The sequence below is a fragment of the Melospiza melodia genome, chromosome 1 (assembly GCF_035770615.1).
Source record: "Melospiza melodia melodia isolate bMelMel2 chromosome 1, bMelMel2.pri, whole genome shotgun sequence".
NCBI classification, from domain to species: domain Eukaryota; kingdom Metazoa; phylum Chordata; class Aves; order Passeriformes; family Passerellidae; genus Melospiza; species Melospiza melodia.
The window spans coordinates 35,040,985-35,057,687 of NC_086194.1; the positions used below are offsets into that span (position 1 = coordinate 35,040,985).

Below are 16,703 nucleotides of genomic sequence, written 5' to 3' on the forward strand. Positions count from 1 at the left end.
TCCTTTCTATTATTTCAATCCCCACTCCCCTAAATGAACAACAACAAAGAAACCCCCATCTATTGCCAAACGTTGTGAGTACAAAACGGAACCTTTTGACTTTTTTGAAGACTTCAAGTTCCCCACTGCCTTACTACACATATCTTTTTTATGAGTCTGAAAAATCAGGTATCACTTCAGACATTGAGGACAGGTATTGAAAAGTCAGCAACCAAAATATACACAGTATGTGAAAGTCTGGCCTGAATGTAATTGCTGAGTGCATCTGAAATCCCTTCCTGTAAGATATAGTAGGTTAACTTGGGATCATTTGGGCTTGCTCTGGGGCTTACATATTGTCCATTTACTTTTTTGAGGCTTATTTAAACTTGACATTTTTTGCAGCCTTCCTGGTCATGGCTGTGTCATCAGAGAGGCTGATTATTTCCCTGAGTAACAGGCTGAACAATATTTTGATTGCCTAGTCTGAATCTGTATTTAGGCTGTTGATGAAGTTGAGATAGAAAAATGTTCCTAAACAATTATCAGATGACAGGTTTACCTATGAAGTGACAGATGGCTAGAGGTAGATGCCTCAAAGGACAGTAAACTAGTTCTAGAGGATGGAACTAGTTGAGGATGGAAAAATTTTTACCTGTTGAACGTTGGGATAGCTGATCAGTATCTTGGGCTAACCCAGATAATCCTGTATCCCAAGCTGCCAATACAAAATACAGTTTGTGACTAATATTAGAGCCCTGGGTGCGTGAGCAGCAGCGTGCCTGCAGAGCAGCTTCCTGCATAACGTGTGTCCTCAGCAGGAATGCTGAGTGGTGCTGGCTCTGTCTGAGTTTTGGTCCAGATGGGTCTGGCTCGTTCGTTGCTGAAGTGCAACAAATCAGGGCCCTGTTCTCAGTGAGTCTGCAATAGTTGTGGGCGCTGGTGATAGCAACAAAAGCTTTGTTTGTACCAACAGGGAACAATGAGGTCAGGCACAAGCTGTTGGAACTATTAATGCATTTTTAAGTGCTGAGAATTAGGAATATTTTATTAATTCTGGGAGACCTGATTTTGTAGCTTATGCTAGGGTGTCCCTTGTGATACTCCTCCCAATTAAAACATAAAGGCTTGTCTAATCTAGGTAAGAGAATTTCTGTGGTGTTGAGAGTGATTTCTTCTACTAATTTGCCCACATCCTGAAGGAGAGCTGGTGTTTAGCAGAGACAAAATGGTTGGTTGCTCAGGAGCAAATCAAGCTCATAAGACTTGGGAGCCTTGAAATGCTGAGACCAATGAGTGCAGTGTATGTGCAGTGTAACTACTTTGCTACACAAAGTCTCAACATTTTAAAGTCTGGATCTGTATCAGTTCTGCCCTCACAAAGACAGAGGTTTTGTGGCTTTCTGGTTCCTGTGAATGTTGGAGGCTGAAGTATTAGAACTAGGAAGGCAGGTCTGGTTTTACATGTGGCTGAGCTGACTTCCAGGAGGTCTGTGGATGGAGCTTAGGCTGGCTGGTTGGCGGCACTTCCTCACTTGGGAGAAATGAGGGGCTGTCTGTTTTAACACAAATCTTGATGTGAATTCCTGCCAGTCTGATTTCTGGAACATAGCAACTACAGGAGCAGTATGGGGAGACTGAGGTAATAAAATAAGATCGCCATCTCAATATGTACGTGGTGTAAACAGTGTCATTATCAGTTTTGATCTTTTGAGATAACTAAACAGTTAATTGGAAAGTTCAATTGTAGGTAACAACATTGGTTATCTTGTAGTGCAGAAGACAGATTTTCAGCATGAGTGGAGAAAGGAAGACATTGAGGCCTTTGTGCATTTGAAGTTACATTCTTGCTCTGGCTTGCTTTTTTTGACTGTTAAAATGGATTTACTTCAATGTGATACCTTTTTTTTTTTTTGGTCCATTCTGGGCACAAGCAACTCTGAAGAAACCCAGAATTTTTGATTCTAGTGAAAGCAGTGGCATCTGCTTCTTTATGAAGCCATAGTTTCTCATTTTGGCCATAAAATTGATACCTTGCTTATTTGATATGGATATATCACTTCTAACAATAAAACATTTCCTCTGTTTACCTCACATTCAGATACTAATGTGCCCTTTGTGTCCAGCAAGGCTTAGTGACAATTGTCCTTGATTTTCTACAAAAGAATGGTGTTGTTCACTAAAGTAGCATTTAATCCTTTTTGGAAATTAAATCTATTTCTCCTGCATTTTAGTGCCATTAATTTCCAGTATGAGCTCCAGACCAAGGGCCAAAAACAACCCTGGTGTAAATCTACAGAGTTTGCTGAGGTTACTTCAGAGATTTGTTTGGCACTGCTTATTTAGGATATGGACCTGTAAAGGGCTGAGTGTCCTCAGCTCCCATCAATGCCAGCACCTTGTTGGCTCATCTCCTTGTACTGAGTTCTTGCAGGATTCTTAGAAAGTTTTGTTTGTAACTCTGGTAATACAGTAGTAAGCTGTGAGAGGTAATAGATAAATAAGTGTGCATTCCCAAATACTTGAAGTTTGTTTCCTTTATGTTCATAAGTAGGATGCTCAAGCCAAAAGAAATTAAAAAAGAATTTTAACATTAAGGACTTGCATTCTGATATTCCATCAGAAATATGAATGCAAATGAGTGTCTTTGCCCTTGGATTACCTGAGAAAGTCAAACCTGGAGGACCATGCTTGATACAGGTGGAAATTGCCTTCTCCTGGCTTTATAATGGAGGAGGCTGATCCTCTCCCTTAGTTTCTAAGTGAAAACTGCATTTTCCTTTGTGTACCTTGCTTTTGTACTGCTTCATTAAGGGCTGATGTGCATTAATATCCTGATCATGTAAAATTCATGGTGTTAAGTAACTGTTTGCTGTAAGAGGGTAATATTAGAACTTGACCCAGCTTAGCTAGGTGCAAGAAAGCAATTTTTTCTTTGTTGAAGTGGAGCTTTTTTCTGAGGTCAGAATTGACCCAATATGGGCAACGGGGTTTAGTATGACAGAGTTTTCATTCTTTAAAGAATGAAATGCAAACAATAGGTAGTATTCAAGGACTATGCTGAAGATTATTTTTTAACAAAGTGAGTCCAATCTTTCTGTGAAATCAGCTACAAAGCATCTCAAGCTGGGACAGAGCCTTGGGAGAAGGAGCCAAGGTGGAATAATTAAGAACTAGACTCAAAATGAGTAGAGGTGCCTCAGACCTGTGCTACGGGGAGTCTTTGGTTCCCAAATTTGGGCTTGATTTTTCATTTCCTGAAGAAAGAAACTGAAGTCACTAAAACTACAGTCTGCATGGCAATTTTGCTTGTCTGTCTTGCAGGTTTTTGAAAAGGTATTAGAAAACCTTGTAATTTCTTCAGTCCTTCCTGCCTGTGGCATTTATGAGAATCCTTAATGCATTAATTTTGAGAGGGCAGAAAAATCCTAGAGATGAAGGCATTGAATTTTTTTGCCTCCAAATTCAATGGTTTTGCATGTATTATCAACACTTTCAGGTATAAAATGCAAAAGGATGTTTCTTCATGGCCAGAATGTCACTTATCATAGCTTTTCCATATGTTATTTAACTCTTCCTTCAAAAATTGTGCTGGAAGCAAAACTTCTTGCCATGGCTGCCTTTTTTGCTAAGGATGTGTATGTTTGAGGTGGTTTTTGAGCACTTGAAGGCATTAACTAGTGTGTATCCACAGCAGTTAACATGCATGCTGTAGTTTGAATGTGCATTACGAGATGCACCGTGCGTTGTTCTGCATGAGCCTATTTTTGGAGGTTCAGAGAGAGTTGTAATGACCATTTGCACACGTTAAGGAGATGCACTTGTGTTATGTGCCCTGGGAAAACCCATGCTGTTGTCTTTTTGCCCAAATGATGACTGCTGCCTGGTCTTGGACAATGATGGCAAGCAGGGCTGCCTGCAGTGTTTAGTGTAGAAATTGAGTGGTGTGTGGTTTTTTTTAATTATGGTGCAGTAGGTAGGGGTGGGAAGGCAAAGAGAAGCTTGGTTAGAACCTCTCTTTTCCTGGAAGACTATTTAATTTCTCCTTTTAATATTGAGCACCAACGATCATTTCTTGTCCTGTTCTCAGATCAGACTCCCACACCAACGCGCTTTCTGAAGAACTGCGAGGAAGTCGGCCTCTTCAACGACATCGACTGCTCCCTGGAGCACGAGTTCAGGAAGGCACAAGAAGAAGAGAACAACAAAAGGGTGAGTGTGGGCACACCAAGCCCTTCCTCCCCTTTTGATTCCTTGAAATGGCAAAGGAAGTGTCCTTTAATCTGAGAGAAAGCAGACTGAGCTCTACTACCTAGTAGTAACCTTTTGGTTACAAACTGGGTGGCACTATAAATTGTGACATGCTTTTTAAAACTATTGAAGCAGTTGACAGAAAGAAAAACCCCAAACCAACAAAAAACTAGTATTACATAATAAAAAAAAGAGTGTAACTATGTTTGCCAGGGTTTGATTCCAAGTCTCTGCTTTTAAGTAAACTATAACACAAACCACACACCTCTTGAGGGAGAGGCTTGGGAAAATTATATCATCTTTGAAGTGAGGATTGCAAACTGCCTCAAATATGTCACAGGGAAATTTGGCTTATGAAGAGGCATTTACTTAAGAGAAAATCTTTTCTTTTTCTTATTTTTTTAAATTCCTCCATAACAGGATGGTGATTTATTCATCATCAATACCAGCTTTATTGTGTTTCTGTATTTCTCATAAAGCATTCAAGCAGAGCTGAGAAACTTTGACTTAAAACATCTAGTAGATAACATAACCCATTTTCAATTAGTATTCTTTTGTTTATTCTGAAGTTATTCTGTCAATATTCTGAGCTTTAGGTTGAATTATATGGGCCACCTTGTATGTAAGTGTGCTCCTGTACCCAAAGACAGTTAAGAGTGTTTTCAGAGATCCTAAAGTGCTGTTAAAATTTTCAAAGAATGGTAAAAGAGCTTAATGCACTAGAGAGTCCAGCAAGAAAAGAGGTAAAGCTGTGTGCTGAGGTGCAGAACAGGAGAGGAGGCTTGTAGAAAGAGAGTGGAGTCCAGGAGCAGCTTAGTTTTGGCTTATAATGAAGGGAGTCTAGGTATTGCTTATTTGTGGTTCATAAGGAAAGAGACTGGGACAGATAGAGGAGGAGAGGGGCTGTGCCATGGTATGCTGAGCAAGGAATAAGAGTGTCCAAATGTGAGAGAGTTCAAGTTTTGGGAAAATAGCTCAGATTGACCCTCACAGCTTTGTGTGTTAGGAAAGAGCCATGCATTGAGATAAATGTGTCTAATTTTAGACTTGTTAAAAAATTTGTGGTTTAGGTTCTGCTGAGAGGAGTCTTAGTTAGAATCAGGGAGAACATTTCTGTACACTCCTACTTCTTTGTCCATCACAGGATTTTTAAGTTGTTCTCTGTGCCTGGTGATTATTTTGCAGGAGTGGAAGAGCAGGAGAAATCTACTGAGGTGGACCTGAGTGCAGCTAGCCTCAGAATGCAGTGCTTGATGTTGCAGAGAGATTTCAGTTTGTGAGGGATAGTTGCAAAATCTGATTAAAATCTAGACCAGGGCATCAAGTTACCTGATAATTCCAGCTGTTTAGCAGTCTCTGGGAGTCTTATTCTGCCCTCCTACCAACCCCTGCAGCTGCCATTGGTGATCTCCAGGGAGCAAATAAGTGATCATGGTGGTGGGAAATTAAAAAAAAAAAAAAAAAGAGAGGAAAAAAAAGGGGTGAAAAAGGAAAAAAAGGAAAGAAAAAGAAAGGGGCATAAGTCCCACTAGCTGGCTAACCTGTAACATTTGCTCTGTGTTTCCAATTAGTCTGCTGTATGTTCATTCTTACGTTACTGACTGACTGTCAGATAGGAATCTGAAGCAGGCCCCAGTAGGGCTTTGCACAAATGCAGGAGACAAAGGCCAAGACAGAAGGAGACTCCTTGGGCTGCAGCTGTCCCTTAGGAAATGCTTCCAACAGCCTATCCCTGCAATATGAGTGTGATGTAGTGTTGGCCTAATGGACCTACCAACACATGGAGACTAAGGTTAACTGCATGGAAATCTTACTCACTGCACAGAAAAGTCTTCCAAAAATATTTTTGGTCATATTAATTTCTCTGGACTTTGAAAGAAACAGTTTTGTTTATTTTAGTATATCAATGCGGCTTAGCACACAGCTTGACACTGAAATCTTGTAACAGAAAAACACTTTCATTTCTCATTGGCTTTTTTTGCTCCTTGAGAGTCATACTTTGAAAAGTCAGAGGATAAAGTTCAAGTAGCTGCATTTTCTTTCCTTTCTTTCTTTTTTCTTTTTTTTTTTTTTAATCTTCTGGGTGGGAGCCCATGGATAATCCATGAGAATTTGTTGTGATGAAGCTGGTTATGCAGACTGGTGACTTTCCAAACTAGCTGTGAAGCTCTGAGTGCGTGGGTTTAGGAACACCATGTGTACCTTTTCTTTGTAAAGGTACTATCGAATGGAAAGCACTTGCATTAATATCCCAGCTTCCTATCCAGGAATAAATCACTTGACATCCTTCCTCCACAGTTGCTCATGTGTAAAGTGGAAGAAGTGTCTCTATGCCTCCCATACTTGGTCTGCCTTGTGGTAGTGAGATCATCTGTCAAGGACCACCTCTGACAATGTATGTGGATTAGCCTTTGCTTGGGGACTGAGGGGACTCAAGGAACAATAGTGATGATGATAACCTCCAGGATCTAAACTGAGAAAAATAAAGCTATAAATGGGAGTGAGTTTTTTGGTTTTGGCTTTGCTGCTCTGTATGCCACTGTATATTAGCTGGAAGTCTCTCCTTGAGAAAGACCTGCTCCCTAAATACAAGGGACGCTACAGATCAGCAATGAGCATATGGATAAGCATGTGAGAAAGAGGCTTTCCCATCCTCCTGACAGCACTCTTCCCAGCACAAGCCTCCCACCTCCCAAATTCCCCACCAAAATTAGCACAGGTAAAAGCATACCTATACTGTATTTCTACTTGGAAAATTGTAAATGTCAAAGTTGTTGGGAACTTGAGGCAGACAGCAATTGACAGCTCAGACCCAGACAGAACTTGGAACCCAACTCAACAAGGCAGGTAGTGCTGGCAGATCACATGGCCATTTTAGCCCACTGGCTGCAGGTTTTAGGCTTGCACTGCCTGGAACATTAGGTATCCAAATCATTTGCAGTGGGTTGTAATTGCAAACACATGACATTTGCTGCTGCTGGATAGGCCCTGTTGTCACATCTTGTTCTGAGCACTGAATTGGGGCTGAGAGGATCCTGTCGGAGATGGGAAGAGTCAGGGTCTGTTTCTGAATAACTTAGTGGACCTACTTTCTTAAAATACATCTAGCCTGACGTCCCTGTGTGAAATGAGAAAAAGTGGAAATATGATGATTGTAACGAGTATTGCAACAAATAGCATTTACAAATAGTGAGCTGAATATTTTCAACATGAGGGCATGTTTAAAATAAAATTCTGCATATGCTGGACTTTGGATGCATTTCTTCCTAAGACTTATCCTGAAACATTGAAATCTTCTCATCAGTGTTCAGGGCTGCAAGATAATGTATGAATTATGCAAATGAGGCAGGGAAATGGCTAGTCTAAATTACAACTTGGTTTTAATGTGGGTTGTTCACTGTCAGTTCAGGAAGCTCATTAGTCCTCTACATGGCCTGATGTTCCTGTTCTAAGTGTACTATCCTAAGGCAGGCACCTCACTGCTAGAAAAGCATCAGCAAATTGAAGTAGTCCAGTAAAGAAGAAGAACTAAACCAAATAAAAAACCTTTAAGGGTTAAATAATTTCAATCTGCAGAAGGAATAAAAATCCTGAGTATCCAATTTAGCTGTGTTAAAAAAGAGATGATGCTACAGACTGATGTGTGTTTGAAAGACATATATTTGGAGATCCCTTCTAGGATCTCCTTGTGTATATATTTCTGTGTATCTGCATAAGAAGATATATAGATAAAATATATATATATATATAAAATGTACTTGTCTAGCTTATAGCACATCACTATTTCATGCTGAGCTCAGTGACTCTTTGACCTCCAGAAGAAATTTCTTGCATATATTGCTGAATGTCATAGTTTGGTACTGCAGCCTATGAGTGTAGGGAAGATGTTATAATTCAAAGCAAGCTGGAAATTATAGAATCTGTTCCTAAAGTAGGATAGTTGGGTGAAAAAATTAACTTAATTTCCACATTTGCTTAAATTTGATGCAATGTGTATCTAGCCCATAGGTTTTGCTCTCTTCTGAAAAGTAATACAGAAAAATCATAAAAGATTTTGTCTGTATTTAGTAGTTGACATTACAGCAGCTGAAACTAGCAGTGCAGTAAATCACCCTTAGCCAGGAAAGGGTGATATGTATGGGGTCATACGTACCCTTATAGGAGAAGAAAAAAATTTATATGTTGACAAAGCACATTGTGTAAGTGTTTGGGTTTTAGAGGACTGTATTGTAATAGGCTATGGGGTAATGCTGGCAATGCACTCCCTTGGTGAAAGAACAGGGATTAAGAGTTCATTTTGGCTTGGCTGATGGGTGAAAAATTAGCCCCAGTTTTCCCTGGTAAGTACTCTGAAACCCCAGTAGGGTCCTGGAGAAGAGCATTGCTGGTACACATTTCACAGGCAAGTGCTCTGAAAGGGCTGAATTTCACTTGTGAAATAATACAAACCAACAAACTCATGAGCGTCTTCCTGGAGCACTTTGGGCTCATTGTCTGGCAGTCTGTACAATGGAAGCAAAGACCTATGTTTAAACACTTACTATTTTGATTTTTTAAAAAATTATGCTATCATAAATGCACATATGTACATTTTCCCTCCATTTGTCTAAACATGATGTAAGACCATCCATATTTTTAAGTCAAAGGGCCGCTGATTTCTTATTTTCCCACTGTGATTAAGTAACTTATATACTCAGTATGTCATAGTAGACACAAAGTAAGACTAGAAATTAGTAAAACTAGAAATTGTTTATATTAATACAGTGCTTAAGGGCCAGAGTACCATTGTTGTATGTATTGTAATAACTTCAAGCTGTTACTTTATCAATCAGTTAAGCTGTTGTCAAGGCGATAGCTCAAAACTCTAAATTTCAAAGTATCACCCCACATTCAAAGGTTTCAGTACAATAGTTCCTATACTCTAAATATAATATCTGTATCTGTGAAGATGTAAGCATTCTCACACCATGGCATTTTTTCTGGGTGACTCATTGAAGTAGTGGAAAGATATACTGTAACTCTGTATCTGAGTTTTTATGAGGGTTAGTCTGGATTTTCATATGCATTAATTGCATCAGGCTATTGATCTGCTTTTTGGGTTCATTTTTTGACTTGCAACAACCCTTTTTTCTTAATTAAATTAACTTTTGCAGTATTCCTATGAGGAAGGTAAATACTCTGTCTCTTATTTTCTAAGGGAAAAAACAGATTCCAGAGGACATTGCTTTCCAGAGCTCCTTAGTAGTGTGACACCAAGCTCTCAAAGGAAACACATAAGTGGAGTGAGAATTGCAGGGTATCTGGGTCCTCTCCACCATTCTGCCAAAAGAGCAGCTTTCTGTCTCAATTTGCTTCCTAAATCTCTTTAGCAGCATGGCCCCAGAAGATTCATAGACTCCCTCAAAGACATTTTGGTGCCTTGCTCTGACTGAAACAAAGCAGGAGTAAATCAGAGAGCTACCCTAAAGGATCTGGGCTCAAGTGACATGCTGAAAATTGCACAGGAAGTCTGTGGCAAAGCCTCGGATTGATTCCATATCTCCTTGGTCTCAGCATAGGGCATCCCACAGACCATGTGTGTTAAAGATTTATCAGCTGTTGTTCAGTGTTGCTAAAGACAGGAAGAATGCTCTCCTCCTCTCTCCAGATGGGTAGGCTTGCTGGATTTTAACTTCTTAACCTTTATAGGTTTCATGGTAGACATGTGGTGGTTTGTTGTATTTTCTATGATGGCAGCTCCACAGTTGGCGCTTCAGACCCTGGCTTTATGAGTCCTGTTTTGAGCAGGTATCTGTGTCCAGACGCTTCATTGCTACACTGGACTGTGTTACAAAAGGGACACTTTCTGCATAATGGCACAGGAAAACTGTCAGGACAAAACTGTTTGTGACCTTGCAGAAATATTCACAAGAATAGGCTTTAATTTAGGCTTGTTGCTCATGGTACAGCGTCTTGTCGTCTGCTGGCAGGCAGGACTCTCTTATCCTGAATGGACTTTTGAGTGGATTTAAAGGTTTAGATCCTTATACTCAAAGAGAAGACCTGAATGTTTTCCCAGCAATAAGTTCCTGGATCGTGCAAAAAGGCAATTCTTGAGAGCATACATTTTTGATTCAGCTAAACCTCCCTAACCATCGTCCTTCCATGTTCTTCTGAATTCCAGCTGATGAATCATCCTTCAGAGCTCAGTCAGGACAGTCCACTTTCCTCCTTCTTATTATTGTCTCTGTTCCAAAGAAGCTGAGTCACCCTCTTGCAATGTTTGGAGGTTTGTTATGTTTTCTGTATTTTGGCTACCCATAACAAAAGGAGGCCTATCTGATTTCATTCTAACATTTTTTTCACGGCAACACAGCAAAGTCGTGCCTTTTGCCTTGGTCTTCCTTGGAATGTTTTTAATGGCACAGCTTCCTTGTTACCAGTTCAGGTTTCAGCAGCATGGACTGGATGGCACATGAAAAAGGGATAAACCTTTCCTGTAGTGGCATTTTTATAAGCCTATCTGTTAGCTAAAACCCCTAAATCTTGGCAGTCTCTTTAGAGCATAAGCTCTGCTATTAAACACGAGCTCTTTGCTCCCCAGAGTGGGCTGCAGTCTCTATGGTTGGGTGGGTAATAAGATACTGCTGATACACTTCAGAGCAAGGTGCACTTTTCCTTTATTTATGAAGATAGACATGCTGGTCAAGGGCTTAATCACAGCTGATAAATCATTTTAGAAAGCCTATTAGAACCATATGCTGATCCTTCGTATTAACATGGTGTGTCTGTTTCGAGTCTAATAAGGCAGGGTCTCTTTCCCCTCTCCCTTCCCCCTGCCTGGTGTGCAAATTATTTATCTGTTTAAGTGATATTGCTTGCCTGAGGGCATTTCTCTCTACAAGAGGTACTGTTAATAAAGCAAGGTGAACTGAGGAAAGAAGGATCCTTTCTCTCCAGAGAGTGAAGCTGAGTGGTTTTGGTCTCCTTTGCTGAGAGGGGATTGCAGAGCCATTGTCCGAAAGCTGAGGCAAGGAAACCTGTTGGTAAAACCCTGGGACACCATGGCATGGCCTTCACGGCAGCATAAGGTTGTCATTTTGGCCCAGGTGGTTACAATCCTGGAGCCCAAGAACCGCCAGGGTTGGGTGTGCTGACATTTCGGTTACCTCACCTTTCCCTCACTCGGAGAGGGCTGCTGCAGGAACAGATTCCACAGCCATCTAATGAGATCCACATTGGTGAAGTTATCCGGAGCCAAGTCCTATTTATCATTAATTGGTGGGTTTGCTTGCAGATCTTTCCTATTATTTGCTGATTATACCCCTTGCCAAAATTCAAATGCTAATAATTTCTTGATTTATTGTTTATTTATAACACTGTCTACTGCTTAAATAGATGTAGTTAGAAGATTTCAAAACAGCAACAGCTCTTTTGCTGACTGGGTTTCTTTCACATTTTGCACATGGCAGTCAACTATTTATAACCCTCCATAGGGACTCCTAAACCTTTACAGTTGGGTTCCTCCCACAACTTCAGCCTCTTTTCTCCCTTGCTCCCCAAGGCAAGTCTTGTTTTTTTGGCATAAAGACAATGATGGTGATTGTTAGATGGAGAAAATGTCCACAAGCTATGAACTGTGGGTAAGGATTTTAAATTTGTACATCAAGGAGGATAAACTGAATGTCGGAGACATCCAGTGGAGTTGAGGGTGTCTTCACCATAAAGTGGGAGATCCACGTGTGAGTTGCTAGTGTTCTTTAGATTTATAAAATCTGAAATTGAAAAACTGAAGACTCATTTGTAAAGTGAGTTTGTGTGCAGTGGTGTGCATGCTGTGGCACGTCCCATTTCCAGCAGTGCACAAATTTGACTTTTAAATCTGATGTACTTTAGAGTAAAAAAAGGGATGGTGGAGAGAAGAAAAAAGCCAGAACCACTGGTCACATGTGATGGCAGTTAATGAACACCAGAGTGGGATGCATAGCCTCATACATCTCTGGGGCAGTTTCATTGGCTTTAATGGAATTTAAATTTTTAACCTGTTACAACTAGGCAAAGATCTGAAGGGAGAAAAGCCTTGTTCAGAGACCAGGAAAAAACCTACTGTGCTCATGAAGTGATGTGAAGTATCTGGGTAGCTGTTGATGCCTCGCTAAGATATAAAAACAAGGCCTTTTAAAAATCATACCAGGGAGGTAAAAATTATATATATTAACAGTTTCCTCATTCTGGTTTCTCTCTCACATGCTTTTCTACAAAAGTTGCCAAACCCACTATTATTGAATAAATATTAGTATCAGTAGTAAGCTTTTTTTTCCCCCCTGAAATGCGAGTAAACTGTGTGTGTCTGGGTCTGGTCCCTGGGAAGGGAAAAGCCATGGGGTTGCCATGTGAATGTACATGTCAAAGTGCAGCTCTGCCAGCCAGTCTGGGGCTGGGTGGGGAGAGACACGGGGAGAATGAACTCAGTGTTACAAACCGTCTCTTTTGAATTTCTACAACCTATTAGTCACAGCAAGCTGCCCTTATTGATTTTGGTAAGAGAGGTCACTTTTAATCCTCTAAAGTGGAGAGAGCTACATGCACTCTCCATAGCATGACATTAAAATTGACACAGCTCTGCATCAGTTCTATGAAAAAGCCCTAAACCTAGATGGATTATTGCCTTGCTTTTCAATGGATACAAGCTGCTAAGCAGACCATGCTAACCTAGATTAGGTGTAAAAGCTGTAAAATGCTTCGTAAGGAATGCACAACCAAAAGAAGCTAGAAAATATGAGAACATGCTAAAAGAGCTGCCCCTGCAGAAATAGGCCATTAGTTTTCAGATACTTATTTTCTCCATTTTAAAACATTTAAATGTCAACACAAAAGAGGGGAGATTATCATATAAAAGAACAAACAAAAGCTGACCTTACTCTATGATTATGAAGAAAGCTTTATTCTGGCTGATACCCCTTGCTAGTTTTGTTTATGTTCTTTAGAGAACTAAATCGTTGAATACAATTAGGACTCTCCGACTTGAATCTTAAGTGTGCCTCAAAATAAACAGCAGAGGTGAACTCTCAGCAGTTTTCTTTTCATCTTTGTTATCCTTGCCCTGACCCTGTTTTCCTGCCTAATGATCCTCTGTGGCATACTATTATTAAGAGAAATCTTGATAGAAAAATATGCTTTATGTGGCTAGGAATATCATTATGAGCCTGGAAAAGTTTTTTTTTTCTTTCTTTGGAATTCCAGAAAATGACTAATGCCCCTTTTGATTTTATGCTATTTATTTATTTGGAAATTTGTTCTCTGATTTTTTTCTGTGAGTCTCAGTAAATATTTACAATGTAGTGTTTAGGGAAATTTGTCGCCTTGTCATGCAAGCTTGGTGTTCTTCCTTCTCATTAGTTGTAAGTTTGCACTACTATTTCTTACTGATTGTTAGAAGTTCCCTTTCTAAATAAAAGACATCTGCAAAAGAAACAGTGACAAAAACCATTAAGGTACAAGACTGAAGTTTAATCTATGGAGCCTGTAAGAGGTGCCAGAGCAGCTTTCAGTAAATCTTAAAAGTCAAATAAATTGGTGGTTGGTTGAGAAGGTCTCTGAGCTCATTCTCAACAGAGATTAAAGTAAGTGTGTGAGGCCAGCGTGGCTTCTCCTCCTACATTAAGAGATACTCATTCCTCCTCCTCTTCCTCCTTCACCTGACATGTGTGTATGGGTGCTGGTATTTCCTCCCTCTCTGTGGACTTAGCCTAGGGAAATTCAAAGCAGGCACTGAAAGGGAGCTGGCTTTTGGCTTTGTCATTGACATTGAGACATGAGACCTAGAGGAAGAGGTAAAAGATGCCAAAACTGCACATTGTCTGGGCTTCTATCTGGCAGCTTTTTTTCTTGTCCTAGCCGTACCTTTCCTTCTCCTATCAAGGAAGAAATAAAAATAAGGTCCCTTGCAGTCTCTCCTTTTTGTTGGAAGAGTCCTCCCTGATGTCACAGAGGGGAGAGAAAGAAGGAAGATTAGAAAGTAGGGGTTTCTAAAGGAGGCAAGAAATAAAAGGAAGAAAAGTACCTTTCTTTTTTACAATGTATTCCTACCCCAGATCAGACTTGATGGGGAAAATGGAAAGGAAAATTTACACAGAAAAAGAAGAAAGAAAAGAATATTACTAAGACATGAAGAAAGCTGAGAGAGGCTATCATGAGGCTGTTCAACTGAGAGAGATAGACTGAAAAATCAGCACTCATACGAAGCAGACATTAAAAAACCAGCTTTTTTTTTTTTTTAAGAAGTGGGATATTCAAAATATTCAAAATTCTTAGCAGAACTGGGGGAGCAGAGACTGAGGAGTGTGAAAAGTAAAATTTGCTTTTCTCCCCACCATGCCCATCCTGTCCCTTCCACCCCTTCCACCCCCAGTCCAAGGAAATGGAATTAGTTGCTCAGCTTAATATTGAAATGAGATGTCAAGGGATGTGGCTGTACAAGAAAAGAGGAGACATGAAGGTGCTAAGTTGATGCTGGGTATTAGAATAGCTTTTCCCTGAAAAAGTGGAAAGGAAAGTCAGTCTGAATGCTCGTGTTTCTGCTTTCTTTATAGTCTTTTCTAAGATATTCTTTCTCTCATCATACTCCTGCCTTATCTCTGAGATCTCTTTGTATGTCCCTTGGGGAGTATACATCTGTGAAAGGCCTGTTCCTGTAATGACAAAGTAACCATGGCTTTTTCCCATTTATGCTATTTTTTTCCCAGTACAATAAACTCATGCAAATGTAAATGCCAGCATATATGTTTCAGGAAAACCAGGAAAACTATTACGTGTGTTACACCTCTGCACATAAGTTCTTATTTTGTGGATTATTGTGTGGCTGGAATCTTTTTCAGGTGCACCTCTTATATCCAAATTTCTTTTCTTTGCTTCATCCATCTCAGCCAGTTAAATGTGTATATAACTGACTTTCTGAAATGGGGCCAAAGTCCATGTACTTCAATAGCTCTTAAACATATGGTTAACTTCAAGCATGTGTGCAGGGGTTTGCCGAAGAGAGATAGTTTGCTGAATCAGGACTTCCCAACACCAAGACTTTAAATTGCAAACAATCCTCTATTTTAATGTGTTTTAACTACTGCCTCCCATGGACTAACAAAAGGTAACTATTGTTAGTTGACTCCTGTAGATGAGGAAAGTTGTACTTGGATAAACAGAAATTTAAGGGTAAACCAAATTTTTCTGACACCCTTCTGTGAGAACTATTTTTTTACTTCTTCCTAATAACTAATTATGCAACATGAAAGGGAATAATGATCATAATTTCATGTTATGATTCAAAACTTTTTTTTCTGGGGTAGATAGAAAAGGTCCACTACTTAAAAAAAAGACATTTGTTACAGCTTTTCTTTTTTTTTTTTTTTTTCTGTATTTTCTAACTAACTGCAGTACTAAGATGATAATATATGTATGCCATCATTGACCAAATAAGTACCAGCCAGCTCTCCAGTCTTCTGGAGATGTAAATCTATGTAATTTATGGAGAAATAGTTTAAAAAACAATGAAAGTGTATATATACATAAAAAACCCAAACAAACTAAAAAGGCCCAAACCAAATAAAAACAAACAACCCAAAGCCCACCCCCAACCAAACCAACCCAACGAAATCCCACCCCACAAAAAAACCCCAAGGAAATAGGAAAAAACACAACAAAAAATGCAGTTGCCTTTGTCCTTCACTTACATTCCTGCATGTGGAGGGATAAATGGGATAGGGCCTGCCTGCCCTGTGTTGTTGTGGTTTTCCCCATCCTGGATCACAGGTAGTGTGGGGTGGAAAGCAGATCCCACAGAGCAAATGCATCTGTTGGAAGGTGCAGGCAAGGAGAAAGAGTCAGTGAGGGAAATGTTCCTTTCAAAATCGTACTTAATATACTGTTAGTGATGGAGTGCTCAAATTGCCTTCCTGTTGACAGTTAGGTAAGGAAAAAAAGCATCTTTTGCTATTGAAGTTGATACACTTAATACATTGTTTTAAAACAAAATGTTCTTCCCTTGGTTTTGTGTTAAGGCAGTAAGACTTTGGGCTTTCTGATTATTTTCTTCCTACTTTTTAATATTTGTTTCCTCACATTCCATCTTCAAACCAGCTAATCTGTATCCCCATCTTCTTGAATAGCATTATTCTGACAACAGAGCAGTGAAAAAAGCAGAGACTGCTGGACTTCTAACAATGCCACAGGGCCCCAGGAATAGGAATGCCCTGAAAAAAATGTACTTCCATCCAGCTGCCCTTCATATTGTTGTCTCCCTATCCAATTTAGTAGAGAATTTCCCACTGGCTCTTGGCTCATTCCCAAATGAGAATGTAATCTTTTAAAGATTACACTGCATAATGGAGGGACAAGGAGCTCTTTATTAACTGGGATGGGGAGTCACTTGCTATTAGGCAAGGGAAGGGGATGGGATGTAGTAGTGTTTTGTGAGCTCTGCTTTCTGCCCCTTCTTGTCT

The 16,703-nt window shown here is 39.9% G+C and overlaps 1 protein-coding gene across 5 annotated transcripts in view; it reads left to right on the plus strand.

Moving 5' to 3' along the window:
- Nucleotides 1-16,703, plus strand: part of CREB5 (cAMP responsive element binding protein 5) — a 257,670-nt gene that overhangs the window by 50,900 nt on the left and 190,067 nt on the right. For all 5 annotated transcript variants that reach the window (XM_063153664.1, XM_063153647.1, XM_063153683.1 and 2 more), the window contains one exon: nt 4,070-4,191. In XM_063153664.1, coding sequence (XP_063009734.1) covers nt 4,070-4,191 — 122 coding nt within the window. The remainder of the gene's footprint in view (nt 1-4,069; nt 4,192-16,703) is intronic.